The sequence below is a fragment of the Falco naumanni genome, chromosome 1 (assembly GCF_017639655.2).
Source record: "Falco naumanni isolate bFalNau1 chromosome 1, bFalNau1.pat, whole genome shotgun sequence".
NCBI classification, from domain to species: domain Eukaryota; kingdom Metazoa; phylum Chordata; class Aves; order Falconiformes; family Falconidae; genus Falco; species Falco naumanni.
In genome coordinates, this window is record NC_054054.1 from 51137770 (window position 1) to 51156520 (window position 18751).

Consider the following 18751-nt stretch of genomic DNA (forward strand, 5'->3'; position numbering starts at 1 on the left):
GGATGTAGCTGAGATAAATCTGAATTATAACGACACAACAGCAAATAGGTATTGAGTAACAACAGGTAATTATAGCCTAGAAATTAGAGGTAGTTCATACCTGTCCACATGGAGACAGTGTGGAGTAGTCTTCCCATTCTGGACATGTAAGAAGCCCAACTGTTTTGATGATGGTTCTCAGGAAATTTATGTAAGTAGTTATATGAAACACTGGTTAAAATGACAAGTGTTTGAACTTGGAAGTGCAGAACAAGTTCTCTTCCAGTCCTGTGCTCCACAAATGCAGATAAAGTGTAATGCCATACACTGTGCAAGGGGTATCTTCTCTTGGGACTACTTTGCTTAGTTCCTGTACCTGCCCAATGGAGAGATTCTGTCTTTTCTAAGAAATAAAACTTTTACCTTGTATTGCTTATTATGCAAATGAAACTATATCCCTTATCTCTGTTCACTGTGTGCCAGGGTAATGTGTTTTCTGACAAGGATTAATTTAGCGTTGAGTATCCCCTGTGATGCAAACTGCTGGCCATTTAAAATGACATAGGTGGACCACACTGAGCAAAATATTTCCCAGGTTGCTATGACTGCAGCTTGGGCACCAGCTGATGTGGAAATGTCTTTGATATGGTCAGAAAGTGGGAATGACCACAGAAACTAGAAACACTAAAGTTAAAGCATTTCTTGGATATATGGGCAGTGCTGATCCCTGCCTAAATCTGGCACAGAAGAACAGCATAGTCAAATTATTTAGATATTGTGAAACTTTGACAGACATTCAGGGTTTTTCAGATGCTTTCAAACCATTTTGCTTATCCTTGCTGGGAGTTCCCAGTGCATGGTACAGGATGGACAGCCACTTGTTCCCAGGCTCAGTCCTTCTCCTGTAGTCAAATGAAGTGCTGCTATCTCTATTAGTGTGATAAGACCACTCTCTGGATAGTTGCCTGGTAATAATAAAAACATTATTCAGTATCAGGATTTAAAGTGAGTGTAATATTTTCGTTCCTACTTGACAGACCAGAAAGATCAATGCAGTGGGTAATTATTAAGTGGGAACATTAGATTGTGAGGACTTCACTGAGGCATTATTAGTTGTGCACAATTACCAAATCCATCACAAAACACAATACACTGCTCTCGATTGGAAGAAACTGTTGAGTAGAGTAGCTGGCAACATTTGACAAAAGATAAGGGTTCTCTTTAATTTAGTTCTTTCTTTCTGAGAGTCAAATGTATCAGCACTAATGTTCATCTTTTGATGAACATTCACTCTTCTGAGCATCTTGCTTCTGCGTATGACAAGTATTGCATTGTTTTGCTACACAATACAAGGATTATTATTATTTTTTATTTATTTATTATTATTTAAATGAGATTTGGGAGCCAGTAACTCTTAAAGAACAGTTCATTTGAATAGTAAGGTAAATTAATTTGATCCTTTTGGTATGTATTTTTTTAAAAAAGGTCTACTGCTAAAGGTAAGCAATGCCTGTTAACAATGGTACTCTTAAGAGATGCTGCAATACAGTATTGATATTGTTAATACATATACATAACAGTAATAACTGCAGTTCTAAACAAGTCATTTTTATCTTTTGCAGACTCTAAAACTACAGTGACAATTTGAAGTGACAGGATTGTTCAGTTAAAAAAAAGAAAGCACATTTATTGTTTAGGTGCAACTACTGTTTATTAATATTTGTCATTACTAAGGAGTTAATCTAGACTATGATAGAACCTGATGGTGAGGTCGTTTACAAAAAAAATCGATGTATGTGAGCTCTGATTAGAACGTGATTGATGCTCAGTTACTCCAATGAACAGGAACTAATACAATCAGACAGAGCCGATCTCATTTGCTGAAGGGCACATTAATCACTATGTACTTTGGCAACAACAGTGGCCAGGGGAGGGAGTCGAGCAGGGGTCTTACACTAATTCAACCAGATAAGCACATATTATGTGTAGGTGAGTATATTACACTAAAATCATGCAATCTTTATTGTATATACATCATTACATGACTATGTAGAATATGAGCTCTATTTATACAGCAATTTAATTTAGTTCTTCCATTCACTTCCAAAGTCAAATCTTTTAATAATGACTCGCAAGACACTGTTTTCTTCCCACTGTCAACCAAACTCATTGTGTTGTTTCAGTTTTACCTCAAAAGGTAGCACTTCTGCAGCTGTTTGTGAGTTAAAGAAACCAGTAAAAAAACCCAAACCATAGTAGTTCTACATGGTAGTAAGTGAATACCTTAATTATTTATTTTTTTTTAAGGTTTCAAATGAATGTGTATGGGAACCCTTCCAGGGAGACTTTTGAGTACCATCATAAGTGATATGCTGTAAGCAGACAAGTGAAGTCACATACAACTGTTCAGTCAGTTCTTTCCTACTGAACTGTCATTCATCCCAATGAATATCCGTCAGCCTTCACTCTAATCAGGTGGAGTCAGCAGGTCCCAGTGGGTGAGATGTTAACAGTCTATTCCTGTCTTGCAGCATGCTCCATGCTGGAGAGCTAGAAGACATCATTTTGTTCTGAAGGCTTGGCATGTCAAATATTGGCTTGGAAGGCCTTAGGCACCCCCTGTTCTTATTCCCAGTCTTATCCCAGCCAGCTGTAGTGGAGTGCCACAGCCATGAATCTGGTGTCTCAAGCTTTTCCATCAGCATACTCCCCAGGAGGTTTAAAAAAATTCCCTCTTTCTGATGGGAAGTCAGTTGCTTCACACAGCATGGCGTAAAGGAAAGTTCTCCAGCACACCAGCAGGCCCCCACTGCTTGCAGCAGTGCTTCCTCCTTTCCCTTTGTTGTAGTTTGTTTCATTCCTATAAAAAATGTTTTTGAAGAATGTTCCTGGAACCAATCCTTTCTTCTGGTAAGGTCAGCTTGTCACAAAACCAAATCTGGTGGATCTTGCTGCAGATGTGCTGTTCTGCACTGATAACACATGGTAATGGAATCTTGAAAATTTAAGGACTGAAAGTATAATTGGGGAGGCAGTTTCAGGTCAAGAAATGGTCCTTTTTCATGCTGGGTGCCTTGAAGGACTCCTTTGGAGAGGTTTACAAGTCTGGAGGCAAGCTCTTGTGGAAGCTGCTCTCTGAGTCTCCTCCCCTCACACCTGCTTGGTGTCAATGTCCTGCTTCTCTTGTCTCAGGGAATGATGTTCTGCTGACGCATTTGCAGTGAGGGGCAGGTTGGCTGGGCTGGTTTAGTTTTTCTGTCTTCCTTAAGCCCAGTGTGTGCCAATCCTTGAAGTCCAGGCTTAGTGCTGTCACACCATCCTGTGGCTACCATGGTCTCCTGAGCAGCCCTCTCACTCTCTCTCCAGGAGAACTATGACATGAGCTGAATTTCTCCAGACAATAGAAATCTGCAGGTGAATAAAATTTTTTATGCATCTAGGAAGAGCAATCTGGGCCAGAGTTAGCCCAAAAGTTATTTTACAGGAGTCTTTTAAAAAAGCAACAACAACAACAAAACCACCACAAAACAATGGGAAGCGAGTGTGGTTTGGTTTTTAAGCAAGCCTTAATTCCATCTGATATCCCCAGAGCTTCAGGGCAAACCCTGCCATCCAGGAAGGCAGCTCAGTGGAGCACTTTTGACAAAAGTTGTTGTGTGCAAGGATGGCTGCAACATGGATGATGTTTAAGAGCTTGGCTTGCAATAAAGGAATAGGAATGAAGTATAGAAATAATGGATACGAGAAAGACAGAGATACAGAACTTCTTAGTGACTGACATGTTTGATGAAATATCAATGCCTAAAAAATACTGTGGAAGATCTCATTGCAGTTTGGTACAAATGATGAAATCTAATTCAGCTGCCCTTGAGGTTGAAGTAGGAAAATTGTTGACCTTCCAACAGAAGCAGAACTTCTTAGAGGGGAAAGACACATACTGAAGCATTTCATTTAACAGTCATTACCAAAACCAAAATATTGAAAGCCAGATGTTTTAAAGTATTAAGATGCTTAAAGATGCTGAAGCCATCAATAGTTGATAGGATGCTTCTGTAGACCCTAAAACTCTGGACCTAAATTAAACATCAGTGGTACAACTACTGGTGTCATGCAAAATAAAACTATTATCCACAGGTAAATGTGCTGATTCAGCCTTGTGTGTTCTTACAATGCAGGCAGTTAAGAACTTTTCGTCTCAAATTCTTTGCTCCAGACAATTTACAGATTGGAAATTGACTTTAAAAAACAACCTTATCTGAAATATTGCTGGCTACCAGATCAGCATGACACAAGGTGAAGGAACCTGGACTGAGTGGGTACTGTGCAGAGGGAGCAGTTAATGTTCTGCTAATTTTGAAACAACTTCTTCCTAAATGGGATGGGCTTTAGCTCCTGGAAATTTGCCAAAAGGTCATCAAGTCTGTGTTGTGATTGCCCAGCTAAAAAGCAGATTGCACACATGGTTACATGCAAATCCCTTCTTTACTGCCCTTGGCAAGGGCAAAAAATCCTGCAAAATAGATAACCAGCAGTGCTTTTCCTTCCCTGCACCCACTGGTAAGCTGGTATATGACCAGCCCAGCCCTGCAAATATCCCAGCATCCTGCCATCTCTGGTATCACAACCTGCACTACCTAATTCCTGCCAGATTCAAAAGCACAGGAGCCAGCGATTTGTAGGTGATGAGAGAGGAGACCCACCCACCAGGCTCCTTTCTCCGGCCTTCAGTCCAAAGGAGAAGGCAAGGAGGAAACCCAAAACCTTTGAGAGCTGAGCAGGTTATCTGTGAGAGTAAGCAAGACTGGAGGCAGTGGGAGATCACAATGAAAAGGTGAGCGGTGAGACCTCCAAAAATAAAATGGGGAGTGGAGGAGAGAGAGAAAGGGAAATGACAGAGTGAAGCAGAAGAGACAGGACAGAGCAGGGAACAGAGGGTGAGGCTGAGGAGGATATTTCAGTGGCAGGAGAGAGAGAAGCAGATAAGGTGTTTTTTTAAAAATTGTAGAGAAGGATAGAGGGAAATGGACAAAGGGGAGGGGAGGAGGAAGAGGGGGAAAAAGCCTGCCTGGAAAGTGTGGTAAAGACCAGAGTCAGAATTGGAGGGGAAGAAAGAGAAAAAAAGAACAGAATGATGACTAGGGAGGGAATAAGAAGAAAAGTCAATTAGTGAAAGTAGGATAGGTCTACACTGGGGTTTTCTCCTTTCCCTTTCACCTTCTTTAACAATATGTTTGTCCTTTTAACAAAACATTGTCCTGTTTGCTTATAAAGGAGAAAAAAAAAAAAAGGATAAGACTTGGGGCCATAGCAATCCCACATGAGGACTGAAGTTTGGCAGTGAGATGCCTCAGATTGCATCATTAACAAACAAGAATGCCCCGGCATCAGTGCAAGCTGGACAAGTTAATAACATTTTGTGTTGTCACTCAAAACACACATGCCTGAATTGCCAGAAACCCTCAGACCTGGCTTGGAGCAGCTCTAAAAGGGGGAGCGCAGAGTACAGCCTGTCCTCTACAGAGCAGCGCCGTGCGGGGAGGAAGCCGTGTTGCTGTTGTGGGGCAGCACCAGAGGGTCAGCAGGGAACCCTGCGAATCCATGTGGGGCCCTGCAGATATGGGGTGCTGCCTCTCCTTCCAAGCACTGGTTAGGCTGCTGGTGCGTAAAGTGTAGCCAGCAGTAGCCATGTCACTGTCACTGTTTTTTTTTCCCCCCCTACTTCTTTGCTTTTTTCACCTTTTTTTTTTAAAAAAAAAATCATGCTGTCTGTAGCTGTGGTGGTTTGAGCCAGGTACAGTCCATCAACAGCTTTGCTCCAGCCTGGGCTGTCAGTGCGCTGCTCCTCAGGGTGCACTGGCATGTGTTCTGCGTCCTAAATAGCCCTGCGCGGTTGAGGTGATGGTATGGCTGACCATGTGTGGCACAACTTGTAAACCTGCCTCCCAAATAAAATTAAAGGTGGTTAGGCAGAGCTTTTCCAGCCTGCTCCCTTACACACCTGTGAATTAGTGTGGGGTGATTTTGGATGAGGGGCTGTGTTTGGTTTCTTGGACCAGCCTGACTTGCAAGGGTTCTGTGCGAGCACTCAGCATAACAGTGCTGTGCAGAGCGGAGTCTGGAAATGCAGAACAGACTCTTCCTATACTCAGCTACGATTTTTATTCTAATATATGTATAAAAAAATTCTCCTTACCACATACTTTCCGTTATTGTACATTATATTTTCCTGGATGGGAATAAATTGCAGGCTTCCACCTAGTTCTCACTCCCTTTTATTGTTATTTTAAGCAGCAGGTAAGGTTATAATCCATCTGTGTTTGTGACCTTGAACAAGAATGGGCACTTTCTGATTTACATAATGCTATCTTTTACTGAGCCATTAAACTGCAGAAAAACAGGGCCAGCATGAAAAGTAGTCATCTACATATGTTTAAAAAAAATAACTGCAGTAAATCCAACTGAAGAAAGCAGACTTCTAAAAATATGCGAGAGTTCAAGAAATTAAAAAGCAAATGGACTGTAAAAGCAGTTTTACTGCAAGCAAAACCTCCTAAAATAAAATTCTTTATAAACAGCTTGCTGTCCATGTGGTGCGCTGGTACTCTGCCTGCATGAAAACTGCTCCCCTGACAGCTCCTGCTTTCATCAGGAGGGATGCTCCTCATTCCCCTGGGAACCACAGCTCTGCAGCCCATGTGCTCCAGTGTTATAAACCTGCTTCAAAATTTTGCCTGGCGGAGGGGGAGCACACTACTGTGCTAAGCTGTTTGCATCACAAGTTGCGTATCTTGGCGCTGAGATATGAAGTAACCTTGACTTTTTCATGTTGGGAATGACCATTACAGCAGGAGCCCTCATGACAAGATGTGGTGATTTAGGAGTGAAACCTTAGTTTTACTGCTGTTGGTGCGGCATTTCTGGAATGGGTGCTAATCTTGATCAGTAGGCTTTCTGCAGCTTCTGGGATACATTTTATCAAGCTGTCAGCCTGACTTTTTTGGGGGTTTTTAGCTTGTGAGATTGTTAACTTGCGCCTTACCAAGCAGGATTGTGCCAGGCCTTTGCGGGTGGGGATGGCAAGGGAAAACCTCCCTGCAGACAACTCAAGGAAGGGCAGGTACTGCTTGTGGAGAGCAGTGAGGTATCTCCCTGCTAGGGCTGGCTGCACCTGGGCTTGGCAAGTACCTCCACTGCCCATCCCAGAGCTCAGCATCAGAGCAGCTGTGCAGCCAGCGGTGTGCTGCCCACAGACCCCAGGAAAGCAGCCTCTCGACGAGGTGAAGGCAGTGCATGCTGTATCTCTGTGCTGTAGGTGAGCTGTTGCCGAGGGCAGTGCATGCCGTGTCTCAATGCTATGCCTGTCTGGGTTGCAGCAGTTTCCTTTAGCATTTCAGGAGCTGCAAAAAGCTCAGTGTGGAATCAGTGTCATCAAACTCCAGTATGCTGTCAGCAAATGTGGAAGCAGGATGGAGCTGGCAGTCCTGCTAGGGATTCAGCAGCATACAGACCCAGCTGCACCCGCTCCAGTTACCCTGCAGTGGCTCTGAAGCGAGCAGAGCTGCTGTCACGTCAGTAGCTGTAGTGCAAAAGCAGTTAGCTGCAGAGCCCCCATTTGTGCGTTTTTCAGTATATTATTCATTTGAATTACAGTGCATCCTAATGGCTCCAAATGAGATCAAGGCAACACTGGCTGGAGGCTGTGCACATAGGGTAAACCAGCTCCTGACTCCAGGAGCATCTAATCTAGTCAGCTGGGTAGTATCTGTACAGTGGAGAGTACAGTTTATGCCTTTGAATTCTCCCATGGTTGCATGTGCTGTGGCTTCCTGACCGGTATGCTGCTCGACACAGATTTCCCCCAAGTGGGAAACAACAGCAAAGGGCTAAAGCAACTGTCATTTGAGATGGAGCTTAGTTTATTAAATGCAAAGCATGTGAAATATGCTCTGTTGGGCTGTACTAGAAGGACAGATAGTTCCTGATTGCCTGAGCCTGAGAACTGTCCAGCTTTTCCTATGGAGACCTGACCGTCTGGGGTGGATTCCCCCTTCCAGGATGGGAATTCAGAAAAAGCACCTTATTTGGGGCTGAGACAGGAGAGTGGAGCATGGCCCTGGCTTTGCATATGGAAGGAAGTTCACAGGGGATCAGCGTTTGAACAAGGCTCTGAAACCAATGATTATGCTAATCCAATAACCTGAGGGCCATGGATGAAATCCTGAATTCATTAAAATTAGTGACAAAATATCCTCCCCTAGGGACTAGGGGAATGAAACAACTGGCAATCCATTATTTCAAACTACAAGCTGATTAATGGGGTAATTTTTATACAGATCAAGGTACGTTTTCTGTCCCTTTCTCCCAGACCCAGAAATATATCCTGACTTGAAGCTTCATTCAGACCTCATGCAAGAGATGACAGAATCCTGTTTATCAATGTGTTTATTTCTAAGAAGCGTTGTAGATACAAACTTTAACGACGTCTAGAAGTCTATGGCTTCAGAAGGAAAAAGCTTTATTCTGGAAAGAATTTACTTGTGCAGACTCAGTGTGCAAACCTTTCAAAACACCCTTCTTCAAAATAGTCATTAAAACAGATAATTATGTACTAAATCTTACTATTGTATCCAAAGGTTTGAAATACTTGTTGTTTGTTTGTTTGTTTTTTAAAGACTGTTTCTGGGATCATGGTAAGTCTCAGCTGTCAGAAAAGGTAAAGTTCTGGAGAAGGAAAAAACAGCCTGAAATATGTGATCCTTAAACACTCATAAAAAGCTGGAGGGTAATTAAAAATAACTTATTAAAACACGTTACTTTTATTGTCCTGTGAAGTCAGTCTCATGGTGTCAGGGTCCTGATTGTGCATGCTTCAGGATGTGAGTCTTGGGGTAACTGTAGTTTTCACTGAATACGCTAGTAGGGAAGGGGAAGACATTGGTATAAGAAAACTGTTCACTCTGGGGAGTGTTGGGAAAACTCCTGTTTTATATTCTTTTCCAGGTGAAACCAGAAGACATCTTACCCTAAGGTCAAACCTCAGCTGTTCTGAGCCAGTCATATTAGTAGACTTCCCACAAACTGCTCTTTAACTGTCTTTGTTTTTGCTGTCTGTCTTTCTCTCTACAGTGTGATAATGACAGGTGCATATAACAACTTTTTTCGAATGTTTGACCGAAATACCAAACGAGATGTCACCTTGGAGGCATCCCGAGAGAGCAGTAAACCACGAGCTATTCTTAAGCCCCGGAGAGTCTGTGTCGGAGGCAAACGGAGGAAAGATGACATCAGTGTTGACAGCTTGGACTTTACTAAGAAGATCTTGCATACAGCATGGCACCCAACCGAGAACATCATTGCTATAGCAGCGACAAACAATCTGTACATATTTCAGGATAAAGTGAACTCAGAAATGCACTAGATTATTCAATATCCCTCTCTATTTACAAACCAGCCTCTTAAGAGTTGTAGAAGGATGTGATCTTCACAAAAATTGTGGCTTCTGTGGTGGGATTTGTAGGTTGCATCCTTTCATCCCTCAGCCTGTATCATTACTGGTGGCAAGCCAACTACTTTCCATCACTGCAACTGTATGAGTAAAAGGCACGACTGCAAATCCAGTACTGTGGTCTGTATCGGTTCCTTTAAACAAACAGGGGTATTTACTCACTTTGGGAGCGTTCCTGAGGAGGGCTGACGCCTCAACTCCCATCAGTACTTCCAAGGGTCTCTGGTTCGTAGGACCATGCTGTTCTGTTGCCCTGCCTGCTTTTGCAGTCCACAGCATTTACCACATTGTTAGAGCTTTTTGCCACAATCTTGTGATCATTTTTTTTTCCAGTAACGTTCTCCTGTCTTTCAACTAAGCCAAGCCTGTTTGAGTGAACAAATATCCACATCCCTTTAAAGCATGTGGCAGATTGGAGGGGCCTCATGACAGTTATAACTGGAAGGAGAATCCCTGCTGGTGAAAAGCTGCCCCGTCTCACCTGTCCCATTCCCTTCTTTACAACACCCTCTAATTTATTTATTTATTGACATTACTTTGTGCTTCAACTTCCCGAGTAAGTGACAGACTGGTATAGTTACTCAGCCAGCTTATTCCAAGAAGTTTATTCTCTATAGATCTCTTTGCTTTCTTTAAAACAGTAACTAGTGTCTTTATCACGTGGAGGACTATTTAAAAAATTGGTATTGCCACTCCAGTGGGACTGGCTGGTCAGACACAGCCTGACAATTAACACACAAACCCGTCTTACCGCTTGGGGGTTGGAGTCCTGGAAACTTTGGCTAGAAGTGCTGTCCTTGAAGGCACCTATCAACTTCAGTGGGAACAAAGTTGCATCACTGCTAGACACTTCAGAAAGTCCCTCGTTGGTTGATTGCAGCGTGGTTATTTTAAGCCCGGCCTTTTGGGGAAAACAGGCAATGCCATGGTATCTGCGGCTGTAAAAAGAATGGTACTGCGAGATGCAGCACTGCTCAGTGAATTTTAACGCTTTTAAATGAGTCTGCTACTGGGAGACAAAATTATTCCTGGAAAAATAGGAAAAATCAAAACCTCCAAACTAAACAAAACCTTCTTCCACATAAACACTGTTTAGAGCTATCTCTGTTTTAAAATAAATAGTGATGTAAATGGAAAAGGAGAGTACACGTGATCGGTGTAGCGCATGCAGGAATTATATGGGAATGGTGCAGTGGGCAGGGAGTCCTCTTAATCCAGGAAAAGAAAGTTCTGCTGCATCCCTAATAGCTCTGGCAGAAAAATTAATATCCCAAAGGATTTCTCCTCAAACCATGAATAAAAGAGCAGAACTCAGATGACCTGTTAATCTGCCCATATTAAAACTCCTCAGAAAAAAAAAAAAAAAGTCTTTAAGCCATTATGCACTGGTTTCTTGGTAAGTGGAGAATGTACTGACGGAGGAGTCTGCATGCTTTTATATTTTGGTTTGGGGGAAAAGGTGAGTGAAAATCTGCTTACAAGAACTAAAAAAAGTCTGCAGCTTTTATATCACTGACATCTTAACACAACACATGAAATCTGTATGTTTGAAGTTTTCTAGATCAATGCTGTATATTTTGTGTGTAGAAGCACAAATGCATGTGCATCAGTTTCCAGCCACACTAAACACATATGGTATGAAACGTGTAGGTTAATTTTAAAGGGAATGAGGAATGTTTGTTTATGAAATACTGTATGCTGTAGCAGGCATGGACAGTATATGTACATATTGATTCTAATGAAATTTAACAAAATTGCCTTTTTTTTTTTTTTTCTTCTTGTAAAAAGGTTTAAGAATGTGGTAAATTGTATAGAAATCTTGTTAATGCCAAACTACTGCTTCAAGGTTGTCATACAATTTCTTTGACTTTTGGCCTCCTCCATTAACCTTTGCAGCTAAAAAAAAACAAAAACAAACAAAAAAAGCTATCAGCTTATATTGGCATTTACAGCTAGAAGTACTGTAAAACATATATTTAGCTTTTAACATTCTCAAGTAAGATTCTATAGATAACTTATTATAAAGCAGATCTTAATACAACAATTTTTTGTTTTTAATTTGAAGTACCTTACTCTGTTACAGCTTTGGGTACCAAAAAGAATATGTTAAAGTTAAATAAAGAAATATATCTTTGGAGCTTTATAAAACTAATGAAATGCCCAACCAAAATACCATGAAGTGACTATAAAGGAAATAAATAGAAACCTTTCAAAGACCAGTATTCCGTTCCTGTCTTTGGCATCACTCGTACAGATCGGTTTCCTGGTTTCTTGAATGTATGGAAAGTTAACATCGTCATTGTGAACGTTCCAACTTTCTTTCTCTTTTTAGTTTGAGCTTTCAGTGGTGTAGAGTAAGTGATGGTAAAGTTGGTAAATCTGATTGTTTTGAAAGCTGTTGTTCATGGCTGCATTCTTTGTGTTGCACAAATTAGCTAACTGTTGTTGAATAAAAATATAAATATGTTAATACCAGCTTTTTCAATAAAACTACAACCAAAAGGCATAAATAGATGACTTCAAGGCACAGCTTATTTTTAAGCTAGGCATGAAAGGGTTGTTTGGCTGCTTTTACAAAGGAGGAGGAGTCACAGGTACCGGGACTCTCAGCGCAAGCTACTATGTGAACCTGAAGCTTTGTGGCAGGCGGAGAAGTGAGCACAGAGCCATGAATGGGACCTGCTTGGGGGCTCAGTGTGATGAAGCACGTGCGGAGACAGTTGCAGCAGAGCTGGAGATACACTTTTGGTTCATACCTTGGACCAACTTTTCGCCCTGCTCATAGCCCAAGACAGACTTTAGGAGATTTGTGTCTCAGCCTCCTACAGATGGAATAAGAGACACGCACAATGTGAAGGGACACACACAACCACACGGTAAAAAACAGCATTAGTGTCACCACTGGCCAAGCTGGAGACCTTCCAACATGGCGGGCCATGAGGGCACATCTGGGATGCGTCCAGGCCTGGCCTCCCAAATGAGACAGACGTTGGGCCAGGTGACAATCCAGAGGGCTATTAGCAGAGCAGCATTCCTCTTTCCCCTGTCACTATCTTTCAACCTCTACCCCGGGGCGGAAGGTGGTGGGGGGGTGGGAATTAAAAAAGGGAGGGGGAAAAAAAAGCTAACTTGGCATACACACTTACAGGTAGGAAAGCAGTCCAAACTGATGTCTGACTCTCTGGCCATCATGATGCTTGCCCCAGATAACCTCTTCCTTTGAATCCCAGACTAAGGCAGCTAACCCTGCCTGCATGTCCCACATGGCGTGCTGGGTGTGAGAAACCACCTGGCCATCAGCACGAGTTAGACACTGAAAGGCTAAGTCCTTTTTCTGGATGCAGACCAGAATAAATTTGCCTCAGCTGTTAGATTAGGCAGTGTGTTGCTTTGCACACTCTCCCATAGCTTACATGCTAATTCCGCCACCCCTCCACCCCCCACCCCGCCCCCCTTTTTTGGAAAGACACAGTCAATCCCACTCATTTAGATGGACAAATACAACCAGGCACTGAAGAGAGAACTCTCAGCTGAAAATCAACACATCAAGCAATACACTATTTACCTTCCCGGTTTCCCTTTTCATCCCTAAATACCCAGTAGAAGCCGGAGCCAGATGGCTAACTGGCATGCTTTTGAATTTTTCACACGCATACTTAGTAGCTGCATACGGTGATTTAACCCTTTGTGGTTCGGGGGTGATGTTGGCATGAGCCACCTGCTGCTCCTGTTTGCAGCCAGCAAGTTGTCTTGCTTTCAGGCAGAGTTAAGTCCTTTGGAGCCTTCCAAGGTCATGGTTATTAATCCCTGATGAGGGGGCAAGTATAAGGCTTGTTTGCCTTCTATCTCCAATTTTCAGTAACATTATTATCATCAATTTGCTCCCACTCCCAATAGTAATCCTTTTCCATTTGCAGTCTTCTCAACAAATTGCATTAAGTCTAAAATTAGAGCATGAATTCACTTACCTTGCTCATGTGGTAGAACCTCAGAAGACAACAGGATTACTGGAGTGGGTGAGATTCAAAAAGTTGGCCCTAGTTTTATAAGATGCTTGAGCCAGGGTATGTTTCTTTGGGTTTTGTGAAGCTGTGAAACAGTCTGGATATTCTGTACAGGACAGTTCGCCATGCGTACTGGAAAGGCTCGCTTTCAGAGTGCACCACCAGAAAGCTTTTCTTAGAAGTGAATTTTTTTTCCTTCTCTCTACAGTTGGATGAGGATCAAACTCTTATTCATGTGAAAGTGAGCACAACTCTTCAGGCAGCTAGAGATCCTAAATCTGGCCCAGGATGCAAAGCATTTCGTGTGAAGCCCCTGACTGAGCAAACTCCTCAGCTATAAAAGCTTCCATGAATATGGATCAGCCAGGCAAGGTACAGCTGATTACTTGTCTTGCCATCTGCCAGTGGAGACAGTCAATGAATAGGACAAGATCCTTAAACCAACAATTCAATTAAACAGTTATTTTAACTATCATGGTGAGGTTATATATTCTTTTTATAACTTTGTCACTAAAAAGAATAAAACCTACAGTAACGACTGTATCAAAGGATGCAAGGTGGTTTTCTGGACAGCCACTCCTTGTTTTAAAACTAGTATTAATCACACTAGTAGCGTGTGCATGTCACAAGCAGCAGCCCAATCCAAGATATCTCAATAGATTCCCAAGCAGATTAACTTGGAATACAGGACCAAATTCTTCAACTGATAATAAACTGACTGTGCTCCAGGAAGAAGAGTGCTTAGCTTGGAGAACTCCAGAAACCCCGTCACCACCTTCCATGGCTTCATCATGATTTCTCCAATAGGAGGGACAACTCTGGGGAAAAAAATTGCTAGAAACGATAAGTAAATAAGTAATTGAAACCTGAATTAGGGCATCAGATTGGGAGCAAAGAGATTGGTATTCTTCCATGCTCTACCTAGAAAATAAATGCTGCCCAAGCAGGACACCAGGGTGAGATCCTGCTGTCAATAACTTGTGCCAACATCCCAGCCCTGGCAGGCTCTCACCTTCTTTTCTCCTTGGCAAGGCTTGAACACCCACAGCAGCTCTGCTAGGTGCCTTCTCACTTTGGTGGGAAGATGCAGAAGAAAAAAGAGGCTTCCCTCAGACAGGAGAGATACTGGCATTGCGATCCATTTGTGGTACAGGAGATGATGCTCACAGTAAATTTATGCACATCTCAGATTATCTCATGGAAGAGGTAGGAAGGATGAAGTTGCCGGTTCAATTATCATCCTCTGACATCTCTGCTAACAGCTCTCTGAGATGAACAGCTGCACCTTCCGTTTCTCACAGCTATTGATCTGCAAACCCAGATGGATGTTGCTGCACCAATTGTGCTCTGTCAACATGTTCAAAATCTCTGCAACCTTAGCAGGTAAAGATTTACTTTAGAATGGAATGAGAGATAAGCTCCACATATCTTGTGAACAAGTAGGGCTCAGCTAGGTTTCTTTTTAAAATGTTTGACTATTTTGAGCTGCTATTAATATTACTAACTAATACCCAGGAATCCAGTGCTGCTTTTAAATCTGGTATCTCCTAATCACTTTGTAGGGCTGCAAGAAATCTCTCCTTGCGCAGCTTATCCCCTAGGTCCTGTCAAACCAGTCCCAAACCCACACTCTCCAAGATCCACCCTTCATGATTAAAGAGCGTAGAAGGTGATTCTGTCTCAGGAAGGACAATTGCAGCCTGAAGCCATTCAAAGTGGGAGATAGAAAGATGGCCCTTGCTCCCTCTACACAGTCTGTTGCCAGACTTATCCCACACACCCCCAGCCTGTTGTGCTGCCTGCCCGTTCCCCCCGGGTTGCCTTTCTTTCCACCTCATCCTATGACTCTCCACATTCTCCCTGTAGCCTACTCCTTGGGCCACATCCCATGGCCAGAAGCCACTAAAATCCCCTTGACTCCCACCACCGGACTAAGCACAGCAACCTCTGAAGGCAGCAGAAGCAGCTTCTCATGGGCGTCACGGTAAGTGCCCTGCCATCTCCTCCCTCCCCAGCTGTCAGAGGAAAGCCCTATTTGCCAATATACTATATTTCAAGTGGAAGATTTACAGAATCAGGGAGATTGTATCTTAGCAACCACCAATGCACTAAGAAAGCAGTTTAACCGTTTAAACCTTCCATGAAAAAATCCGCTGCATTCAAGGCACAAAGCCCTTCCAGCCAGCCACCAAGAGGGACACGACTGCCCGGAGCACATCCGCCTGCCCCGGTGACCCCGCGTGAATCTCCTCCCTTCCCAGCACGAATGGTCAGGTGCTGCTCTGGCCGCGCCTGCTCCGCTTGCTCCCTCGCAGGCAGCGAAGTGGAGAAAAGGCATCTTTTTGCAGAGAAACTCTGAGGGTTTGAGTATTGGTCTTAGCCCCATAGGAACCAAAGCAAGATCTTCAAGAATTTCCAAGGGGAAATGAAGAAGTCCCACAAAGAAAACTCAGAGGGAAATAGGCACAGGGAGGGCTGGGATCGCCCTATGTGAGCTGCTCTGATGCAACACCTATTCCCTGATGTGTACAATTTAGAAACGCCATCTTTTCCCTTCCACAGCAACACCTTCATTATCAGTCTTTGGATACAGCTTTCCCTCAGTTCTCTTCTTCCAGAGGTTTGGGCCAGATGACAGACCAGAGCTGTGCCTCTCTGCTTTACATGAACACCCCACACAACAGCTTCCATGAGATTTTTCTTACCGTGCCCGCAGCGAACCTGAATTTCATCATTGACCTGACAAACATAGCAAGAACAACAGGGCTTCTGCAAAACTTGGTTTAGACAGATCACCATTATATTCCATTTAACATTAGCCTCAACTACCTGATCCATTGTACGATGACACGCTGCAACAGTGGGACAAACACCAGTGTGCTGCAAAGGGAGCTACTAGGGCATCTTTAAGGCTGTAAATAATCCCTCAAAAGGGAGCTGCTTGATAAGGACACTTAGCAGGAGCGATGCAGAGTCCCTCATCCACAGACTGAATTTATTTTTTTTTTCACAGAAAGGTAGGTCTTAACCCATAACCATAATCCACAATCAGCCTCCGAAGGGAGCTGGAGCACATTGGGCATTGCAAAGGCAGGTGTTTGTAAAACCCACAGACTCAAAGAGCGGAGAAAGGTGGCAGCTCTTGTCTTTCTTGCTCTTGCCCCATAGATGCACTGTTTTGAAGAAACTTAATGTAATAATTAAAGCAAAATAAAGGCAAAACAGAAATTCTGCCAGGACAACTAGTGGTCCCAAAGAGTATGTATGCTATATAAGAACTGTGATATAGGGCATGTGCATGTACTCAGTGTATGCATCTCTGCTTAAAGGCTATGTTGCTTCTAAGCTGCAAGATGGGAGAGCTGCCCTGGGCTAGAGAAACTTCAGGCTATAGGACTGAAACACTCCCATGGAGATTCACTTTTTAAACAACGATTAAAGATCAATTGAATTGTTACTAGAAGCAGCATTAGGCGAGATTTATGAATCATCCATTTATAACTCTAGGAAAGCATCTTCTGTAGAGACAAGACTGAAAAATCCATTTATTGCAAAACCATTTGCCGGGCTCATCATCTCTCCCACCGGTGCAGGGGTGGGCACACACAGCACACCGGCCATCGACGCCTTTAGGGATGAAGTTGGTAAATCCCTTGAAGGTATTTCCTGCCAGTGTGTGCTCTGAACAAAATTCAGCACCAGAAGAAAAGAAACTTGCTTTGAATTGTAAACTTTGGATTGAATATGTTTTGAACTTGGAGGTTTTTTTAAGAAATAGAGGGCCCTTTAGAGTGTTCAGGCGGTGACACCCATCCTGACCTTCAGATGGTGGCTTCAGCTTTGATTGAAGACAGACTCTTGATCAGAATTCACACTGTAGACTACTTCGAAAGCATCTAAGCCCTATTAAAATAACATTTCCATTACCTAATTAATTGTTTGAAGCTATTTCCCGTGATTATTTATGGAGGTTATAGTTTGTTACCTGAGGCAACAGCATGGCTTGTTGTCGTGGAAACATCTCTGCTGTCACCAGGGCTGACTAAGGAGGGAGGACCAGGAGAGGGGACTACAGAAGAGATGCTTTGTTGAAATGCCTCACACTGTAAAGTGAAGACATGATTTCAGGTAAGGACAGGCCACACTGAGATCAACACATGCTGATTTCCAAGATATTAGGGGGCCTGTGGGCTTGGTCGAAGCCCTGATGTAGTGTGACACAGCTCCTGCTGTCAGGCACTGCCATCTCCCATGGTTAACAACAATATTTGCAAGGTCCTTTCTGATGCCAGACTTCTTGCTATTATTGCAGAAACATCCTGCCACCTTCAAAAATAGAACAAAGGCTCTCTAACAGTCTGCTGTCATCTCTCTGTCTGATTTGTAAAAGATGAAAATTCAGCCTTCCAGGGTTCTTCCTATCGGCCTTTACCTGGCGCGTGATCTTGACACAACCTTTCTGCTTTCCCCAAACCTGTGCGTTAATTATCACGCATGGAGATCTCAAGAAAGAATTGCAGCTAGGATTTCCCTGAAAGCAGGATGTCTGCTATCGAAGTTTTAATTAAACTCTGCCACTGATTTTCTCTGGTTCTTACTGTTCAGGTAAAAGAATGACAAAGGAGAAAACAGTTTCCACTGGAGGGACATCAGCCCCGCGTGTTGTCACCGCTCACATCACAACGGGAGCAAACAACGCGGATCAATGCTCAGGTTTGTGTCACAGATCCTAGAGGCAAGAACCTTCTGAAAATGCTGCGGAGCTGCAAAGCAGCCAGAACCGCACATGTCACAAGTCAACACTGTCTGGTTACCATCACGCAGTATTTTCACGAGGGAAAAGATTTTTCCGTTTTCACAGTCTCGGGCTGCAGGTTCACTCCGCAGTAGTGACTTTGCCAGTCACTTGCGCGACATCCCTTGTGGCTGGCCGGGAATGGGGCTGACGAACGCTTGCCTGGCTTTCGTCAAAACATTTTCTAACTGCGCTTCCCCTCCGAAACGGAGTGAGCCCAGGACCTGCTCCTTTGTTCCTCGGCGGTGCCCCCCGGAGGCCGCAGCAGCGGCAGCGGAGCGCGGCGCGAGCCTGCAGTGCCCCCTGGCGGCACGCGGGGGACGTGCAGCGCGCGCGGAGCCGGAGCCGGAGCCGCGCAGCGCCCCTCCGCCGCGGGAGGGACCGAAGGGATAAAGCAAAGGGCAGACGGAGGCGCCAGACACAGGCGTGCCCTCTCCGGAGACGAACGGGCCGCGTATGACGGCCGGG

The 18751-nt window shown here is 43.6% G+C and overlaps 1 protein-coding gene across 9 annotated transcripts in view; it reads left to right on the forward strand.

Annotated features, from left to right (window-relative positions):
* PPP2R2C (protein phosphatase 2 regulatory subunit Bgamma) overlaps window positions 1-11996 on the forward strand; it is a 207203-nt gene extending 195207 nt beyond the window's left edge. For all 9 annotated transcript variants that reach the window (XM_040593589.1, XM_040593615.1, XM_040593607.1 and 6 more), the window contains one exon: window positions 9106-11996. In XM_040593589.1, the coding sequence (XP_040449523.1) occupies window positions 9106-9397 (292 nt within the window). In that variant the 3' untranslated portion in view covers window positions 9398-11996. The remainder of the gene's footprint in view (window positions 1-9105) is intronic.
* The last annotated feature ends 6755 nt before the right edge of the window (window positions 11997-18751 follow it).